At 43.1% G+C, this 19,907-nt stretch overlaps 1 protein-coding gene across 8 annotated transcripts in view; it reads right to left on the reverse strand.

Moving 5' to 3' along the window:
- The window catches only part of lrba (LPS responsive beige-like anchor protein), a 179,560-nt gene that overhangs the window by 30,396 nt on the left and 129,257 nt on the right, over positions 1-19,907 (reverse strand). For all 8 annotated transcript variants that reach the window (XM_035165809.2, XM_035165866.2, XM_035165857.2 and 5 more), the window contains 5 exons: positions 18,712-18,827; positions 18,465-18,577; positions 12,639-12,779; positions 11,222-11,341; positions 8,565-8,717 (listed from right to left, as the gene is read on the reverse strand). In XM_035165809.2, coding sequence (XP_035021700.2) covers positions 8,565-8,717; positions 11,222-11,341; positions 12,639-12,779; positions 18,465-18,577; positions 18,712-18,827 — 643 coding nt within the window. The remainder of the gene's footprint in view (positions 1-8,564; positions 8,718-11,221; positions 11,342-12,638; positions 12,780-18,464; positions 18,578-18,711; positions 18,828-19,907) is intronic.

Genomic DNA, 19,907 nt, shown 5'->3' on the forward strand with positions numbered 1-19,907 from the left:
CCAACGGCCATGCAAGCATCCGTGCACGCGTGCCTGCGAGTGTGTCCCCGACGGTGTGGGTGCGTAATCGAATGCACATGTTGTGTGCAGAGTGTTGTCAGCGGCAGGCTGTTTTCCTTTGTATCGATTACGGATGAATAAAGCAAACACTTGTCAGGTCTGTATAAACTAAAAGGACTCTTTGAGAACAGGCTGATCAAAACACCCTGAAAACCACATTCAGCTTGTGAGGCGGCGTCACATGTTGACATTGGACTAAATGCTGGAGCAGTAGTTAAATCAAGTTCTGTTGAGTCATATTCTTATTGTGCATTTTATTTGATTAAACTTTATTAAATCTCTTCCTTGGCAGACGCCATTCTGTTCTTCTCATCTCAATACAAGTCTATTATCCGTCTTGTTCTGATTCTCTATTCTTCCTCCAAGTTCAACAGCCCCTTTTCATTTTCCTTTCTACTTATTCTCTCACCCTTCTTGCTACTCCTTTTTTCCATCCTGCTCTTTCTTCCAGTCATCTGATCCTTTAGATCAACTCCTCTGGAGTTGCATGCCCTGAGGTTGACAAGCACTCTGATTAAAGGGCTTATTAGCTCGCTGTAAATGAGAAGCCGATTGTCATTGTGAAGCAGGCAGAGGAAGCCTGTAGCCAACCAGGAGAGAGGGGGGCCTCAAACAGAGAAGAGAAAAAAAAGCAATGGGTGATGTAAGGAATGAGAGCCTTAGAGCAGCCGCGGAGCTAACAAACCATTTCCTTTATTCCCATATTCACACACACAGAGAGAGAACCCCCAGATGGGTTGTGTGTTACTTCAGTCCCCCCTCCTTCCTGCTCTACTAATTAGATGGGTCACAACCGTGAGAGTTCTGGCCATGGGTCAACGGAGGCGCTCGCTGGCAAGTGGAACCTGAAACTCTAACGTCAACTCTCTCTCTCTCTCTGTCGCTCTCTCCTCCCATCTTTCTTATTATCCCTCGCCCACTTGAAAAGCAAGAATATCATGTTATGGGGCGAGAAGAAGCCGAATGAGCAGTGATTGGGAAAGTATCTCCCCAAAACAAACATGTCATGCGGGATTTGGCCTTAGTCAGACAAATGGCATGGTGCAGACTGCGAGAACACACTAAGTGGTCCAATTTATGGCACAGACAATGGAGTAAACAATCCTGATTGAGACATAAATGGGTGAGGCAAATGGGGCTGCGAGTCATATGGCAATAATACTGTAGTTCTAGTCTTGTCATTTCAGTTTTTAGTCAAGGAGGAAAATAATATAATGCAAAAATATTAAAGAACAATACGCAAAAGTGGAAAATAAACCCGGTTATAGGGAGTTAATATACTTTTTTGGTCACTTGAAAACAACTAAACCAAGAAAACTACAATTTCATCCACTATTTCAACAACTGTTAACAAGCCCCTGCAGAGAATCTAACCATCTGATTTCTGAAACAGTCTAACAAGCCAGCAACTACATCACCAGTGCCATAAAAGACACATTCACAATGGGATGAAGTGAGCTAAAGCTAAGTCAACAGGTCAGAGCTGATTGAACACAGGACGACTGATGAGAGTGTTTGTGTAGCTGTTGAGAGGAGCATTGTTGTCTCAGATGATTATAGAGTTGGCTGGAGGACTGGACGTCCGTCTGAAGGTGTGGAGTGGAGATGATGGGGATGAATGACTGAGGTGATCAGCTCCAGTGTAGTTAGCCCTCAAGGAGGAGTTATTCGAAGGTGTGTGTGTGTGTGTGTGTGTGTGTGTGTATATAAAAGAAAAGGCAAAGGTAACCATCCTCTCCTCAAGAAGCAAATACACCAAAGAAATGAGTAGAACAATATACTTTACCAAAATATAATCAATCTCACATGATATAATCAAATGCACATAATATCTAATATAGTGATCAGTTAATGTAAGTAATTGTCATCGATACAGAATTGATATAATCTCAGAATTATATCATAATAACATGAACTTATCATTGAATAGTTCTACAAATGTCTTTTGCTCAAATTAATACTGATTGACAACTATAATTATAAATACTAGGAGCTCTGTCAGGCTAGATTTAGTCACAGTGATACAGTGGCAGATGTTTAGCTGGTCGTGTTAAAATGTCTTAATTTAGTGTGTTTGCATGCAAACATGTCGTAATTAGCATGAAGGGGGAATTTATTCGTTTACAGATCTGTTAACCACATGGTTTCACAAGTTGAAAAGTTAGGGAATCAACAAAGTGATTTACGATTCATTTCTGTCTTGACTGCAGTGGTCGACCAAGCGACATTGCCATCCCACAGAGCTCCGGAGGGAACGAGTGCAAAATCAGTATTTGTTGCAAAGAAGCATCCGAGCAGACTTTGGCAGAAGCAAAAACGAGAGCACGGAGGAGTGCAGGAAAAGGGAGAAGGACAACATTAGTGAGTGAGTGTGTCAGCAGCAGTACATCATCCCATTTCTCAGGCTCTCATCGCTCTCCTCCATTACGTCACCGAAGAGGAGGACGAAGAAGAGGAGGGAAAGAAGGACAAGGGAGAGGGGGAGGCAGGGAAGAAGGGGGGACAGCTCGTAAAACACTGAGCACACAGTAAACATGTCTGCCCTTATGCATGACAATACTCCTACAGTGAGCGCTGCCTGACATTAGCCAGATAACCACCCCCTCTTACTCCACGTGCTAGTTCCCATCCAACAACAAGGCTTTCAGTGGAGACACCGGGGGAATAGATTAGCACTAGGCTAACATGTTCTGTTACACGAAGCCACGCTGGGCCAGACGACATTAAGGTTTTCACTCACTCAGTCATTCACAAGTGCGTAAGTGTATCTTAGTGGTTAGTGACTGGTCCTTGCAGTGGTTTACCTCAGCTCACACATGAATTCCTGTGGGGTTTCCTGTGAGAATAAGATGTGGAGGCTGGTGGGAACGGTATCATGTGCGTCCCATGGGCGTCTGATCAGAGAGTGCGGTGTGGATGAGAGGTGAATGTAAACAGCAATGATCTTTGACTTTGTGTAGCTGGTGGTCTGAGCTGGGGAGCTATCATGTCTGGCTATGCGTCTTGTGGGAAAAAATGTGGGACACGCTTTCATCTTCTGTACCCGGCTCTCCGACACATTTCACAAGCAGAGCCCCCGGACAATTCTGCACAATGACACAATATCTGGAATTGTTTCTGAACATTGGCCCCAGAATACTTGACAAAAAGCAATTTAAACACCTCCCTACACTCACGTGATCATACTCATGGTAGGATAATGGACTTGCCTGCTACGATGACATAGTTTTTGTAAGTGTGAAGAGCTGTCGGCATATGAAAGTGACAAACCTCAGAGAAAGACTTTCAAAAGGAGCTCATAGTGTGAGTATGAGGTTTGGGGGGGGGTAAAGGTGATTTGGCTCATATTAATATGACATTTGTCTGTTAGCGCTGAGCGGCCACGCAGATGTTTACCTCTGCAGGATTAACATCACTTTGGTGATCATGACAATAACAGCTGTATGAGCAAATGTGAGGCTCCCTGAAAAATCCATCAACATCATAGAGCAGAGAAAACTTCTCAGTTCAATTTAGAAAACAAACCCTTCAATTCTAATTAAAGCTGCAGCTGGTCATTTCTGACCACTAGAGGGTATAAGAGAGTAAAATCAGCTGCGCCACAAAAACAAGCCCTCAGCCCGGATATACAAAAGGCTAATCGCTAACAGTCGACCCCTGCTGTCTTCCAACAGAACAGAGCAATATTGCAGAGTTTTGGCTTAAGCTAACAGGCTTGTATCTCTTAATCCATTTCTGCAGTAACACCATTTCTTATTGTTTCAACATCCTGAAAGTTAGTGCCCTCGTTCAAAAGTCTATTCCGTAAGAATACCCTGCGTAGCCAGATGTTTTAGGGTTAGCTGATGAAGAATCGTACAGATGATTTTGGTGACTAACGTCCATTTAGTAGCGATGTCTTGCTTACTTACACTGAAGGTTCACCACATATGGCAGTGACCTGCGTTCAACCTCCCCAGTATCAGCTTCTGACCCATCACTCAGTCTGGTCGGCCCATTCTACCAGAGGAAAGTCTCGCTCTCCTTCTGTGAGGCCAGTTGAGCTGATGTCTCTGTCACTGCTTTGAGTGAGTAGATGTTTTATACGGGGGAAAAGGCTGAAAGTAATGTGCTGCCCTGTCTGTCCCATGTGTGTGGTTTGCAGGTCTGTCAGCAGGACTACAAGAGCGCAGATGACTGAAAGGAACCAAACGTGAACGTAGAGCAGCAAACGAGGCCTGTAGAGCTCAAACAGATGGTGACTGCAGCCCACCTCTCTGGGAAAAAAGTTTAAATAGAGTCTCTGTTGTAAATACTGATTGAACAAATCAGGCATGTTAACATGGACACCAATATTCTGATATTAACCCGATTAAGACAATAGTCTGAATAAAACACAGCCGTGTAAACAGCGTGTGGAGTGATCTAAACTTAGTTGCAGTTTGTAAACTTAATTGCATTACAAAGTTCTTTTAGGTTTTCACATCAATTCGGGACATCAACATACGACAGTTACCAACTGCTTGACTATGCATGCCCTGGGTTTGAGGGTAAACAAAATGGAAACAAAACAATGACTTGAAGCTCTCACAAAATAAGAGAGAAGACACAAGTCATAACTGGACTATGCTCTGTGACAAGTAAACAGGAATATGAATGGAATATTCTATTAGAAACTCATGTTATCATCACAATCGGAGTAATGTCTTATTTTGAAAAGGGTCCTAGTCACTGCTAGAAATATAAACAACCATTTCCGCAGAACAGATGTGGAAAATCTATTTTAAAGCTTGATCTAACTTGATACGACTATGCAACTATAGTATGTTGATCATATAATGATCCACGACAGTGTTACTTTCATTGGAAATATTTCATTCTTCTTATTAGACATATTTAACACATGTTTTCTTGTTTGTATTTGAATATAGGCTGTCAATGCTGCATAATTGTATGCTTTGTGTTTAGTCTGTTATGTTTAAATCCTAGCCCTTCAAAGCTCGGTCGACTATTCCCAGTAGGACAAGGCTTCAAGAGCCGGCTGTAGTTTAGGCTGCAGCAGATCAGTATCTCCACTGAAGCCTGGACATCATGACAGCGCAGGTAAGCACTGATGTTGATGATGATACAAATACGTGAGCATATAGACGCACACGATCACCTGCTCCTGTGCAAATGGCGAGTGGAGCAGAGAAGTGAGATGTGGTCATATATAGTGGAATGTCAGAGAGGCTGACAGTGCCCAGAGACGTGTAGTTATCTGGTGGAGGAGGGATCAAGTTCTTAACCTCTCCTTTGACCTCCTGGTAAAAACAACACGCTGCCCCTGATCTCTGTGGCATGCCGCCTCAAGACCCCAGTGTGTCAGTGATTGTGTGTGTGTGTGCGCATGTTTGTGTGTGTGATGGACCAAGGAAAAGGGAGTGTGTCTTTACAAGCAAGAATTTAAGTATACTGTAGGCACTTCAGTGGAGTTAAGGTGCATGCTTGGCTTAAGGTGCTGAGGTGCTGGGTCTCCAGTGACTCTCTAAAACGCAACCATTCCTCAGCACCTCTTAAACTTTAGTCTTTTAGCCTCCAGTGCTGCAGGGTTAGCCAGAGATTAAACAACAATCGTTGTAGGCACATAGTTGACGTACTTAATCTGTTGCCAAGCAACACACTCTCTGCTAAACATTAGCGATGAACAATGACACTTCCAGCAGCAGAGCAACATAAGCCAGACTATAGTTTGATGTAATGTTTATATCCACCAACTACCCACCATGCAACTCTCTCCCAACAAAAAAACAAGCTGCCGTTTTGCACAGCCGCACAATCCTTTACTGTGAGAGGCTTTTAATGGCCTTTCCAGATTGGGGCCTAATTAGCTGTTAATCATCTAGGGCTCATAACCAGAGTGCAGACAGCAGGCGTGTGTGTGTTTGTAGCATGTGTGCATCTGCGCGTGTTTGCGTGTTCTCTCCTGCTGTCTATCCGTGTGTTGCGGGGCCATTAGCAGCAGACGAGCTAAAGAGAGCCAAGCAGCCCATTAACTCCTTCACTCTTCCTCTCTCTTCGCCGCCGTGCTCATCTCTCTCCCAACAGTGCCACAGTTGCCAGCTGACACCCTCTAATGCCAGCGATCTGTCACGACCAGAGACCTGTCCACCCACACATCCCTCCCTCTACCTTGTCCTCGGCCCATTCTCTCCTTTATTCTTCCTGTCCACCCTCCTTTACCCCGTCTCTCCCATCCTGTCTGTGTATGATCTGTCGTACTGTAAGACCGAGTCTCTTAAAAGGGTGAACTCACACTAGAGGAGTGTTGCAACCACAGTCTACTTTACTCTCATCCACAATTTGACTGAGCTAAACAGATATAGGACATATTCCGATTATGTTTACAATATATAAAGCAGGTAGAGTTTTTTAGAGTCATGTTTAATATTTAGTTTTGCTTATTAAATAAACATTACATAAATATGAATTCTTGATGTGTGATCATCATTTCCAATTGACCCCAACAACCTCCAAGAATTAACCAATCAGCCTCCTGACAGCATCATTATCATCACTACCTAATATTACCTGAGGGGATGGTGGATTGTGGATATGCAAAGCTGACCATGTGGGTATGAAGCAGATATTCATTTTGTTATTGTTGGTTTGAAACCTCAGAAAAAAGCTCCTGTACAACTGAGCTCGTTATGTTTCCTTGCACCTACATCTGCCCGCTGAGCTCGGCTGCACGCTGGATCAATATCTCAATTTGCACAGAGTGGAGACAGAAACCGCAGTCTGAAATTGTATCAGCTTGAATACAGTAACTAGCAGAGAGCTGTGCATGTGCATAGAGCTTTTGGAAAGGACCAAAATTGCCTGTGCAGTGTTAACTTACATATTTGAACAAGCTGGTTTCCCCAGTGAAAGAGGTTTGACAGATTTTTTTACCATAAAATAATATCACCCTAAATAACTATTTTAAAAGTGAGTCAACCAACTAAAGATTATTTTTGTTATCAGTTAAAATCTACTGATCCTCACATTTAAAATGTGTTAGGCATTGTATTAAATAAATGTACTAACAATTGAGAGGCCAATTGTTTCAGCACTAGGTGACTTCTGCAAGACTATGCTTCAAAATTCTAAATAGTTAAACAAAGGGCTTTGGTACACTGACTGTAGGGCACTGCAGCACCACCACCACCATCACCACAGAAAGCTTTCCCCAGTACATCCACCTTGGCCCAGACCATGCTGACAGCCAAAGAGAGGGAAGTGTGTGATTAATGATAGGGGGCCTGGTCATATCAGCAGGCTGGTTAACAGAGCCCACCACAAGACTTCACGGGTCACAGAGCACAGCCAGCCTCATCAGCACCCATTACTACTGTGGGCACACATCACACACGACATAATGCCAGCTTTCACCAGAAAAAAAGAAAGATCCAAAATCAAAACAGGGAGAAGACATTAAAAAAAAAAACACACACACAATCTGTGGTGTGATTTCCTGAGTTATTTTACTTTTCTTGCTTAGTTTGGCCACGTTTATCAAACTATGAAGATATTTTCATTCACGAGACGACCTGACCGCTGAGTGTCAGTAAAACAAAAGATGAAGGACCACAAATGCCCATAACAAGCCACAAGAGAAAGAGCAAAATCAATCTTTTGACCTTCTGGTGCAGAGCAAAGTAATCTGATCCAAATAGTTACCTCACTTTCCAAGGAGTGTGTGTGTGTGTGTGTGTGTGTGTGTGTGTGTGTGTGTGTGTGTGTGTGTGTGTGTGTGTGTGTGTGTGTGTGTGTGTGTGTGTGTGTGTGTGTGTGTGTGTGTGTGTGTGTGTGTGTGTGTGTGTGTGTGTGTGTGTGTGTGTGTGTGTGTGTGTGTGTGTAAGAGGAGAGAACATCTACAATGAAAATATGACAGCAACTCTGACAACATCCGACACGCACACACACAGAATATTCCTGCTATGGCCTGAGCGGGCAGGAAGTGGAGATCAGAAAGAGGATCCTGCATCACTTCTCTGCACACAAACACATTTGCCAGAGCGCACAGAGCGGGAGCAGAGAGGGAGAGATGCTGAGGGAGAAAAGGGGAAAAGTTGACGTTGGATCACTCGGGCAAAGCAGCAACCTGAGAGGCTGAGGCTTGTCGGGAGAAGCGGGAGGCTCAGGTAACAGGAAGAACTGTGAGACGGTCAGGAAATAACACTGTCTCTTTGAATTAGTATTTCCAGCCGAGACAAGGAGAAGCAGAAACCTCTGACAGGACTTCAGTCAGTCTGTGCTCTGGGATATAAAAGTCAGACACAAAAGCCTGTGTGTGTAAATATGTAACTAAGTCGTAGATACTACAAACCTTTATATGTATGTGCTATATAATTGAGTGTACTGTGGTATTGCTTGGGCAGGTTGACTTATTGTATTGCTCAAGGACACTTCAACAGGGATGTTTTGTGGCTCTGTGATCCACTTGCCCATTGCACTAGCATGTATTTTATATATCAAATATATTACTGTGTATTTTCTCTCACCAGCCGATTGATTCGGACAAACTCCTCTGGACTCTTGGCCCAGGGCGGCAGCTCCACGTCAGACACCACGCTGCCTTCTTCCATCACTCCCAGGTTGTATCTGTTGGAGTTGACAAACATCTCGGGGAGGTAGTAGAACTCTGGGATCAGCTCCTGCGTGGAAACAACGTTGAGACATATTTCAACGAACAGTGATACTAATCCACATGTCCTGCAATAGTGTGGCCATTTGCAACAGTTCAGAGTTCTGTCAAAGAGCTGACGCAGGCTTAGGTTTGGAACTACAGAGAAATCAAGACAACATTACTAAAAGGTTCTGATGCGGAAAGGTACAATTTGAATACTTGAAAGCATAAAGAATAGCTCAAGAATTAAAAAAGAGTTTGACCGATAATTCCCAATCATTTGATGCACAGATATACAAGTATCATATGGATATATGTTAACACCTTACGTAAAAGAAAAAGGTTTGTTTCCTTTGTTATTTTCAAGTTATATTTTTACATATTTATTGTATATTTTACAATCAATTATCATAAAGTTTATAGTTAAACTGTAAAATATCAAGCCTCAAATTCTTGAAATTAAATTGAGTTTGATAATGTCATCTCAGTTTTTTAATTGATATATTGGCCAATACATTGGTATCTTGATATTTTATACTCCCTAATATGGGTTTTGGCATCAGAGAAAAAATAAGAGTCCAAACACACACAAAGAAAAAGAAAGAACTATCCCAGTATAGAGCAGATGACTTTGCGTCTGTTATATGAGTCCGAGTGGAGTTTTCTAAACTATTCAGCTATCTCTGACCGAGAGTTGATGCTCGTCCTGTTGTCTTTTGAACAAAGCGTGTGACTATAAGTGCTGAGTCAAGAAGAGACATTCAAACATGGTGACATTGTGACATCAGAGATAGGCAAACCGCTGTAGACGTTAGGATGACATGCCGTCGTCTCTCAGGCCGGCAGCACTGCTGACAGAACGCGACACCCTACGCTAAAGCATGAGGAGCAGGTTTTACGCAGTCATATAAAACATGATCTCTAAAGATACATAAACTACACACGCAAACTTTACAGATTAGCTGCACAAGACCCTCTCCTTCCAACAATGGGGCGACAACATCCAATCAAGTGAGCAAGCAAACACACGAGTTTAAAACAACACAGCACTTCCTTAGTTTTTAAATCTCTTTACTCCACAAAACCTGACCTGAAACTAAAGGTCAAACTCTTAACGAGGCCTCCAGCTCAACCAGGATCGCTCGCTGCTGCCTGCTGTAAATTTGACCAGAAGGTGGAGGGACGCATGCATGCACACACAACTGCGCACACACACACCCACCCACACAACCAACAAAATCTTGAGGGCTTTGCTCCCCAACACTCAAGCCTGCCTTGCATGGACCATTATGTGCAGTGGCCCCTTTGCACTGGCCTGGTCAGAGGCCAGCCCCTCTGATCCCCAATCCTGTCCTGTCATGGGTCACTGGAAGGGGCTCTGGCCCCTGGGCTCCTCTGCTACACTTCCACTGTTGCTACCTCTAAACCCTCTTCTCTCCTCTTCCCCCCTCTGATGCCTTTGGGCTGAGGCCGGGGGTCAGGGGATTGGGGAATGGAGGTCACGCTAGCGTCACCCAGGCTAGAGCCACATTGAATCTGGGTGTTGTAAGCTATTATCGCCTCTTCTTTAGCAGCAGGGTATGAAAACACTGGGGCCTTTCGCCCTCTGGCAGGGACAGAGTTGCTATCAATGACTCCGGTGCTAAAGCTAAATGGAGTACTTAGCATACTAAATTGATACATCTAGTCTCTAATTCCTCTTTTGCCACCAAATGAATGTGTGCGTTCGAGTGGATGAAGTCGACAGACCCTCATTCAAAATGTTAAAAAATTCCAACTGAACATGGAAACAAAGTGATGTGGTCCAGATTTCCCCTTTGTTTTGATCTGGAGCTGAGCTCTCACAGTTTGATCCACATTGACAGGTCTAGACTGAGAGAGCAAACGAGGGCTCTTGTTGGGCTTTTCGTAATCAAGCATTGGCCAGCTACGCGGTAACACGATCCACATGTTTTATCGGCGGGATGTGAGGGGGGTGGTAAACGCAATCAAGCGTCAAAACCCCCCCAACACCACCACCACTGTTCCCCCCCCACTCCAGTGACCCAGTGCCAGGAGACCAAGCAAGACCCAGCTTTGACAGAGAATGTCTGACTGTAGTCGTAAATGTTTTAAGAGAGCAGTTAAAGTGTGCACTGGGGGTTCGAAAGGCCCTCAGTATGAGAATGACCTGTACTGTTGCAGGGCAGATCCAACAGTTCCAAACAACTAAGAGTTTGGGGGCCCAATGGGCAGGGATTCAAGTCCAGGTTATAGTTGGCTGGATCGGAGACAGGCGGCTGGGACAGATGAGGATTATCTTAACGCTTTGATCAGAAGACCAGGAAGCTTTCATTGCAAAGGGACAATGATTGGTAGTGACTGAACATTACTCTTTTGAAACCTTTTTCTCCTTTGTCTGTAAGGATGCTTGATGGGGATTTATTCTCCTGCAGCGCTCCATCCTTTATCTCTTCTAACTTTTCAGCCACCTTAAAAGGAAAAGACACCAAATGTTTTGGAGAGGATTTTCACTTCATGCGTGTAGATTACCTTAACGTCAGATGTGTCCCTCTGGCAGTTCCTCCAGGCCCGCGCCACAGATGAGAAGGTGCGATCGGCGTGGTCGAACTTTCCTCCTTGGAAGTTGAGGAAGAACGTGGTGAAGGGTTCCTGATGATAAGCACAAACAAAAAAATGCTCTAAATCCGAGTTCGGGATAGTGCTGCTGTTTAAGGCGACACCTGATTAGGACTGATAAAACAGAATCGCTTGCTGTGCAATAAAAGCATACAATAAAAAAAAAACGAATTCCTCCATGTTCCATAAAACAATCTGAACCAGATCTAAACCAAATCTACTCCTTTTACACACCCTCTTACGAACTGGAATCCAAAAATGAATAAGTGAATCAACAATAATCCCAGTGAGCTACTAAAGCCAATACACTCGTGCCACTGATGCATTTCTAATCATGTCTAATCTTGTTAGAACAGATCAATAGCTGTCGCTCTGACGTAATAGCCCACAAGTGACATGGACACAATATCCTGGGCCGCAGCTACAGACCAACATTACAGACAGCTAATTGAGTTCAGCCTGAAATGACGTAAAGGCTCATTTGTAGGGAAATAATTTGCAGGATGTTAAATGCGATGTATCTCATTGTGCATTCAAAACAACACAACAGAAGTAGGTGCGGCTGTAACATACACACGGAGTCTACAGTTACTGCAGTTTTCAGTTACTCTCCGACGGGAAGTTTGATCTTTAAGTGAGAGGTGTAAGCGAGTGGGTTTCTGGTAAAGTGGCTTTAGAATAAGCCCTCTAATGATGTGCGGGGATCAATGAGGTAACTCTGCTGGGAGTCACTGAGACAGTGAGCTACTGGGACAATAACAGCAGAAAACTGCACATTGGAGAAACTTAGTAACCTCCCTCTCCCCTGAGTGCAGTATGGGAAGATTGATGGCATCCATTCAACAAAGGTACCGAAAGTGAGCCCTGCGCTGCACAACGTACGCTGAATATGCTTCTCAGAACCATATCAAATCTCATATAATACTTGTTATTCTTGGGGGAAAAAAATCACGGCAGACATTTAATTGCATTGTTTTTGTTGCCTGGGTATTATTATGTGGTAACGACAGAGTGTAATGAATTATATGCACAATAAATTAGGAAGAATACGCATGTGATGCAGGATTTTGCAAACATACACTCTCAATTTGATCCAAATACATTTGTTTCGTGGAATAATATGAATTTCCAAAGAAATAATACATGTATATTTGAAAAAACATTAAAATTGCTTAACAAATGACTTGAATGTGCAGATTATTGTGCATAACTTTACTTTCAAAACTCAGTGTAAGTGAGGCCTTGGTAAATCCAGTGTATGAGTTGTATTATCTTAGTTGAAGAGAAAATCCAGGACGTGTGCAAAAGGGATTTGAAATGAAATACTTACCATACGTAGCAGCCACATCATGGTGAAGCTGGAGGTGGAGTAGTGGGTGCCGTAGTGGAACTTTGGCACCTGATCATCCTCCCAGGATTCGTATCTGTCTGAGAAGAATGCCGCCCGTTTGGGATTCAGTGCACCGATGGGCTGTGGAGAACATATTTTCAAATACGTTAAAAAAATAACGATAAGCTAAGATTTTCCTATTATTGCTGCAGAGACAATGACTGTGTGGTAGCAGAGGGAGAGCAAGGAGGCAGCAGTGGATTTCATTGTGAATATATTCAAGGCCCACTCTTGGCAGCATTAACAGCGGCGAGGCAAAATGAAGCTAGTAACCTTTGTGCAATCTCAAATGAATATTGGATGATGTTTCCCTTCAGACAGAGATCAATCCTTTCCCACAGAGTGCTTTTTAGAGGCTGTGAAACAGAGCCCCTGCAGCTGTAATCTGTCAGAGAGAACTAATGTGCTCCAATGAAAGAGTGCCCACCAGGAATATCAATAGCAGGGCCCGTGGATTCCTTTAATTTCTACTTTTTATTAATCTGTAACTAATATACTGGTCACCAGCCCTATTTGTAGTCTAGAAAAATGGTTAAGTCGCATTAATTTTCCATCGCTCTCCGAAAACCAATAACCCTGTGCTGCCGGGCTATTATTTAAATACTCATTTATAGAAATCACTTTCAGGCTGGTTCAATTTTTATTAGTCTTCTGTTGGCCGTGCCTCATTCTCTCAAACCCCCCTTCATCTCTCTCAAACACACACTCACATGGAGCGGATCAATGGTAATGGAATGATGGCCTTTTGAGGATGAGGGTGTAGTAGGACGTGGATCAATTGGATCTCTCTCATATCATTGGGTGCCTGTCACAACAAGACTCTTCCAGGGTCAGGCTGGGATATTGATCTGTGATATGGCTACTGTTTTATGTGGGGCGTAATGGAGCATGCTTGTGTGCATGTACTTGTGTGTAGTGGGAAGGAGGCACCGAAGTTTTGTGCTAAATCGGTTGCTCTTACTGATCATTGTGTGCATATTGTATGTTGTTTTGTAAATAGTGTTTCTGAGCGTGAGCAGATTTACAAAGCGAAAACGCCTTGTGCCACAACACTGTGCAGTTCTGTGCTGACAGTGATACACTGTGGGCTTCCACAGGGCCACTGGGGGTGGGTGAGTACACACAGTGAATTATACATCACACCCATTTGTCTGATTTATAGCCCTAATAACAGTCGGCTCATTAAAAAAAGAAAAGGGAGAGGAGGCATATAAAATAAAAAAAAGACTGAAAGTGCCACAGTGACAGAGGGAGAGAGAGAATTGTGTGCGAGTGCACGTGGGAGCTGTTGGTTTGCGTGAGTGCGGCATTGTTTACCGCTGTAAATTACACTGAGGCTAGCGCGCTCAGCTTACAGTAGCTACAACAGAGCGGCGGTGACGGCGCCGTACATCAGAGCCGGGCGCCTGGCAGCGTGTTGATGGAACACCTGCTGCTGCCCCACCAGAGATTGGCCTAATATGTTGCAGCGAAGAATAGCGCTCTGATGAGCTCTCAGATAAATGAACCAATCTGGTGGTTTTAATTAGACTAGAGAGTGAGCCGCAGAAACAAAGTGCGCTGCCACTTTGAAGAGGTAAACATCAGAGGGATTCATCTTGGATTAGTTCTTCTCTGTTCTTCCTCTACAGTAGAAGTGGAGATGGTGTTACTGAGCCAATTTAAAGCTACCGGAAGAAAGAACATCACAGGAATAATTAGAGTAACTAAACTGTTATGCAGATAATAACAGTATAAACAAATCAATACATTTTGTGACGAAGTATGATCAGATTTATAATTAAAACTATGATATACCCATAAATACAGATTTAAGAAATTGTCAATTAATTCACAATATGTCCGTATTAAGCCCTGATGATAACGAAATATAGCTGAGGTTTGATATTTAGCAGTTTCATATCAAAGATTTTCTACTGATAATTCAGATTATGGACCACATAATACGACATGTGTGTCAACAATCTCAAATATCATTTGTAGTGAATTTGTTCAATAACATTTAACTTGGTTCTCTCCGCATGATCCTCAGTAAGAACACAAATATTCAAATGTCCTCAAGGGTACACACACCCAGACAACACCACTACCTTCACGAGCTAAATGGACTTTGCTGAGAACCATAATAAGAACATTACCCAGTGCTACTTTGCTTTTAAAACAATAATGGGTCACCGGTGATGAAGTATAATAGCTTACCAACAATTTGAGCATCACCAGGGCTTTGACTCATAAATCAAAAGGGCCTTTTGAAAGGAGTGTTTATGTATAATGTCCTATTTAAACAGTGAAAATAGTGTGGAGGGCCTGGGGGATAAACATATGGGGCGCGTATGGTGAAATCAATACACCATTAGCTGATCTGGCTGTGAGTAGTAGGTTATAGCACAAAGGTACAAGGAAAGCTCAATAAATCCTCACTATTTCTGTCGCCATGTGAATGCAGACGGCCTAATCTATAGTTAGAAGGTTAACAATTCTTTTAATTGCTTGTTGTGCTTCATTAAAAGCCGTCCAACAGAGGAATGAAGATGCTTTTACCTTGAGTTGAACTGAGGGACAGAAATTATTTGATGTTTCTCTAAGGAGTAGGACAAGTGCACGTTTGTTTGTGGGTAAATCAGTTCATAATTGAGCTGTAGGAGTCGGTGGAATAATAATATAAAGAAACAGCGGAGAATTACAACACTTGCAGTCTGTTCGAGTGTGTGCTTATCGTGACTACAATGTTATCTCGGGGGTCAGCGTTTGATGTCAGGTTGAGGTTAGAGTTTATGATAAGAAAGTCCCCGGGGTCAGAACGGCTCTGGCAGCAGGGAACATAAATTCTGTGTGGCCTCTGTTGTTCTGGGGATGATGACAGTGTGTGACACACACGCACGCACACACACGTTCATGGCAATTTGGCTTCTCAATGTCACTGGAGGCTTCTCAGATGACCTGTTTCTATAAGAGACAACCACCGATGTGACATAAGAGGGGGACTGGAGATATGTGGAGGGCGAGAGAGAGAGAGAGAGACAGACAAAGGGAAAGAGAAGTGAAACAATACAGAGAAATCAAGCAAGGTGGTGAATGATGCGGACACGTGTGAAGCTCCTGAACTTACTGTGAAGGTCACACAACATTAGGATTCAGAGAAAGGAAACACAGAATACAAATGATTGCGAGCAGAGGAGTGGGGGTTTGATTCGGTGGGCTGCACAGCACTGCCTGCCCTTTTCCAGACACTGCAGTCTGCCACGGTCCAGTGGTCATACACTGATTTCACACACGTGTCAACAACATGAATAAAACAGATATAATAAAGATTGGCCTCCTCCCTCCCTCCCTCCGCTCTCTCTCTCTCTCTGCTGCTGTTCTGCTCTCTGAGGAGAAAGAAGAACAAGGACATCAAATGATGTTGTTCTTCTCCTCTCACATTCTCCTCCTCTTTCTTTTGCTCTCTGATTGTCTTTCTGTTCCTCCTCCTTTCACCCATCTCACCCTTCATCCCGTTAGTCCCCGGGGCTGCGAGGCCTGACTGAGCACAGAGGCTGAGCTGTCCAAACTCAGAGGCAGTGCAAAGGAGAAGAGCAGGAGGCAGACGCGAGCTGAAAAACCGAGGGAGGGCTGCGTGTGTTTGTGTGGGTCCGTGCGTGTGTTGGTGGGGCGAGCGCAACTGTCACACTTCAGCCTACTGGGCAACATGAAGCCAGATAAACAGAGAAATTATGCGGCCTCATACCGTGGGGAAAGCTATGAAAACACAGGATAGAGACACAGAGGAGCAGATCGAAAGTGAAAGCAGGACCGGGGCGAAGCTCGGGGACAAGGTGTTGACTGCTGGGCTGTTTGACTCTGTATGACAGCAGTGTGAGAGAATGGACCTGTGAGTGGATGGTTCATGTGTGCTTGTGCATTCCCAGTCATGTTATTTGTACAGGGCCATAGCTTTGAACTGGGTTATAGTACAGATAACATCTTTCTACCTTCTCTATGGTTAAGTGGATATTAATGAATATTTAAGGGTCTGATCATACCAGAATTTCAAGCCTTGAAATTTCAGGGGATTTGTTTTTTCTCTGTGCTTTTTGCTGACAAACTCTTAACTCTCTTGACAGCTGGGACTTTTAAAAGCATGAGCAGCATCAGAGAACCAGCAGAGCTAAAAATATATATATGCCGATACAGTAGTTTTGGCAATAAAACACAGTGTTGTCTGTCAAAAATAGTTAAAAGATGACACTGGTTCAAGTTTTGCTGAACGCCAATGCAACGCTTTCAGGTTACTTTGCAACATGCATGGTCTTATAATGTGACAGTTTATAAAGTGCTGTGCAGTTTTCTGTCACCCAATAACAGTTAAAATCACAGTAAAACAAGAAGATTTTTATTTTTACAGTATGTGTGTGAGACACACTACTGTGTATATTTTTGGTATAAAACCATCCGACCACATCTAAGCCTTAACTGAACACGGGATTAAAATCTCTAAATTGTATTTTTATCTTACAAAGTTTTAAAACTAAAAACGTGGACATGGACATGTATGTATTTTTTTTTGCTTTTTATTTATTTTCTTGTGTTCAAAATCTAATGATGATGATCCAATCAAATCTGATCTGATATAAAAACAAACTAAATGTGACAGGTCCTTATTTCATCATCCCACAGGAACAAGTACCAACACGCCCAGATCAACACAGCTCTTTACATTTATTAATCCAATTCTACTTTTGCTCTAAATACATCCTCACTGTAATCTGTTTCCTGTCCCATCACTAGATGAGTGCTTCCACCTCTCCCTCGCCCTGCATGAACATGGACGCCCCCCCGAGACCTGAACAAAATGCCCTCAAGTGCAACTCTGAAATGCATTTCCTCCGACATATCCCCTGTCCATTAACACATGCCTTTTTGTTACCAGGGCTGATTTATTCAGTCATTTTGGTTCCAGCAGCGAGACAGTCGCTCAATCATCTCACTCTCAAACTAATCCTCTGTCCTCCCACCACTGGACACCATTACGCACAACTGAGCTGCCGTCCAACTAGCGGAGCTGGCAAGCTTCGGAGTCATCAGCTTTTTCTCTGCTCGTGTAAGGGAGGGAGTCCATGCAAGTAAATAATTGGACGTCTATATATAATATGGGGGAGAGTCATTTTAAGCCATTTCAGCAGTGTGAGTGTGTGTATTTATCTGCCAGGGAGCATCTTCTGGCAGGTTTCATTGTTTTATGCTCAATCACTTGAAGCCTGGAGCTACCAGGGAGTATTACTTCACTTCCTGGGGTGTTGCAGAAGGTCAAACGTGAAAGAAATAAATTATGAATTTTCCGTTGTGGACAGAAAATGATTAAAATTAGCTTTAACTGCAGCAGGGCAGGATTAACTAAACCAACCCAAGTCAAAACCTGGATTTAGATACAATAAGATATCAGGGAGGATGCCAACAATATACAAATCAATAGTTAAAGGTACCTAAAAAAACATCTATGTAAAAACTTTACATTAACGTTTAATCCTCCACTTAAATACATAAGTGGTGGAATGAGCAGGACATTGCTACACCTGTGTAAAGATAGCAATCATCCACCAGAGACTGAGGAGCTGGATCACTTAACAAAGATCAATGGCAATTACACGGCAACTAAATGGACTTTAGGTGCAACACACACATCCATATGTTTCATGCATCTTAACTGTCCTCCCCCTCTCTCGTTGCAATTAGTAAAAAAAATAGGCTCCTAAAGGACGAGGGGAGGATTTGCCACGAGTGCATTACCTTAGACAGATCTCTGAAGTTGCTGGGCAGAGTGAGGTCAAGTTCTGCTGAGTCATAGTTGGTGATAACCCACGGGAAGACCGGGTACTGGTTTAAGTCATTAAAGGTGCGACCTGGTGGAAGGAGAGAAAATGAAAATACGAGAAAGTTACTTTTGTGTTTGTGTGATTGTTCATCTATTGAAAGGTTTGTGCCACAGATTGCACGAACAACACAGAGGAGCGTGGGTGGTGGGTGGTGTGCTCACCGGAGATGGTGTTGAGAAAGATGAGGTACTCAAAGTTGGAGATCTCCCGACGTTGCCAGCGCTGGGTCATGTTGGACGCTTTGAAAAGCTGCTTTGGTGTAGCCAGGGAGATTCGCCTACAAAAGAGAGTGACTGGTATTTAAAAGAGCTGTAGTCATTCACGTCCTCCTGCACGGGTGACTTTTGGAAAAAAAAGGCTTTATTAGACTTCAGCGATACAAATGTCATTCAATGAAAAATCGATTGAAGTTACAGCCTCGGTAATTAAGAAGATAAATATGCAATAAATTGGGTCGAACACACATTTATTTGTGCACGTGCACACACACATACCAGGCCCCATTACATGATGTATGTTATAGGACAAAAACAAATGACCCCCAATCCAATTAAAACAAAAGAAAATGATGGAATTAATCACTGTCAGGGTGTGAGATTATAGTCATTAGGTCTGTGAAAGGTGAGAATACGACTTTCCAAACACGAGCATACCACAGGACACACTTTGTGTTCTTTACGTTTTAACACTGTATTGTCACTAAACAACAATGAGCATTAATGTAGCTCCTTTTATCGTATGTAGATTACATCACAACTAAATACAAGCATTTGGAGAGGAGAGAAAAGTATGTGAAACTGTCTAAATGTTGTTTTAAAGAGTATGATTACATCAAGTGGAGTGAAATGTGATTGAGTACATGTTATGATATGGCACTTCATGGACAGGACATGAATTTATGCTGTAGTCGCTGTCGAAGTGTGTGTGATTGTGTGTGTGTGTGTGTGTACTGAGCTGGCCTGTACAGCTGTCCTGAGGTCATACAGGCAAGGTGTCCCTGGCCTGCAAACCAGCTTGATTAATGAGCCCATTGCGTTACACACACACACACACACACACACACACACACACACACACACACACACACACACACACACACACACACACACACACACACACACACACACACACACACACACACACACACACACACACACACACACACACACACAACTACATTCCCACTGACTCATTACAGGATGCACTTTTACCTCCACTGTTCTATACTGATTGTATAGCTGCCACTATTACATTGCCATATGGAGTTACAATAACTCCATATGGCAATGTAAGTGCAATTAGTGCTCTAATCTTTAGGCTGGTATTTAAACTCTTCAGATTTAACTTTAAAATTTCT

This window comes from Hippoglossus stenolepis, chromosome 2, assembly GCF_022539355.2.
Source record: "Hippoglossus stenolepis isolate QCI-W04-F060 chromosome 2, HSTE1.2, whole genome shotgun sequence".
Classification (NCBI taxonomy): Eukaryota; Metazoa; Chordata; class Actinopteri; order Pleuronectiformes; family Pleuronectidae; genus Hippoglossus; species Hippoglossus stenolepis.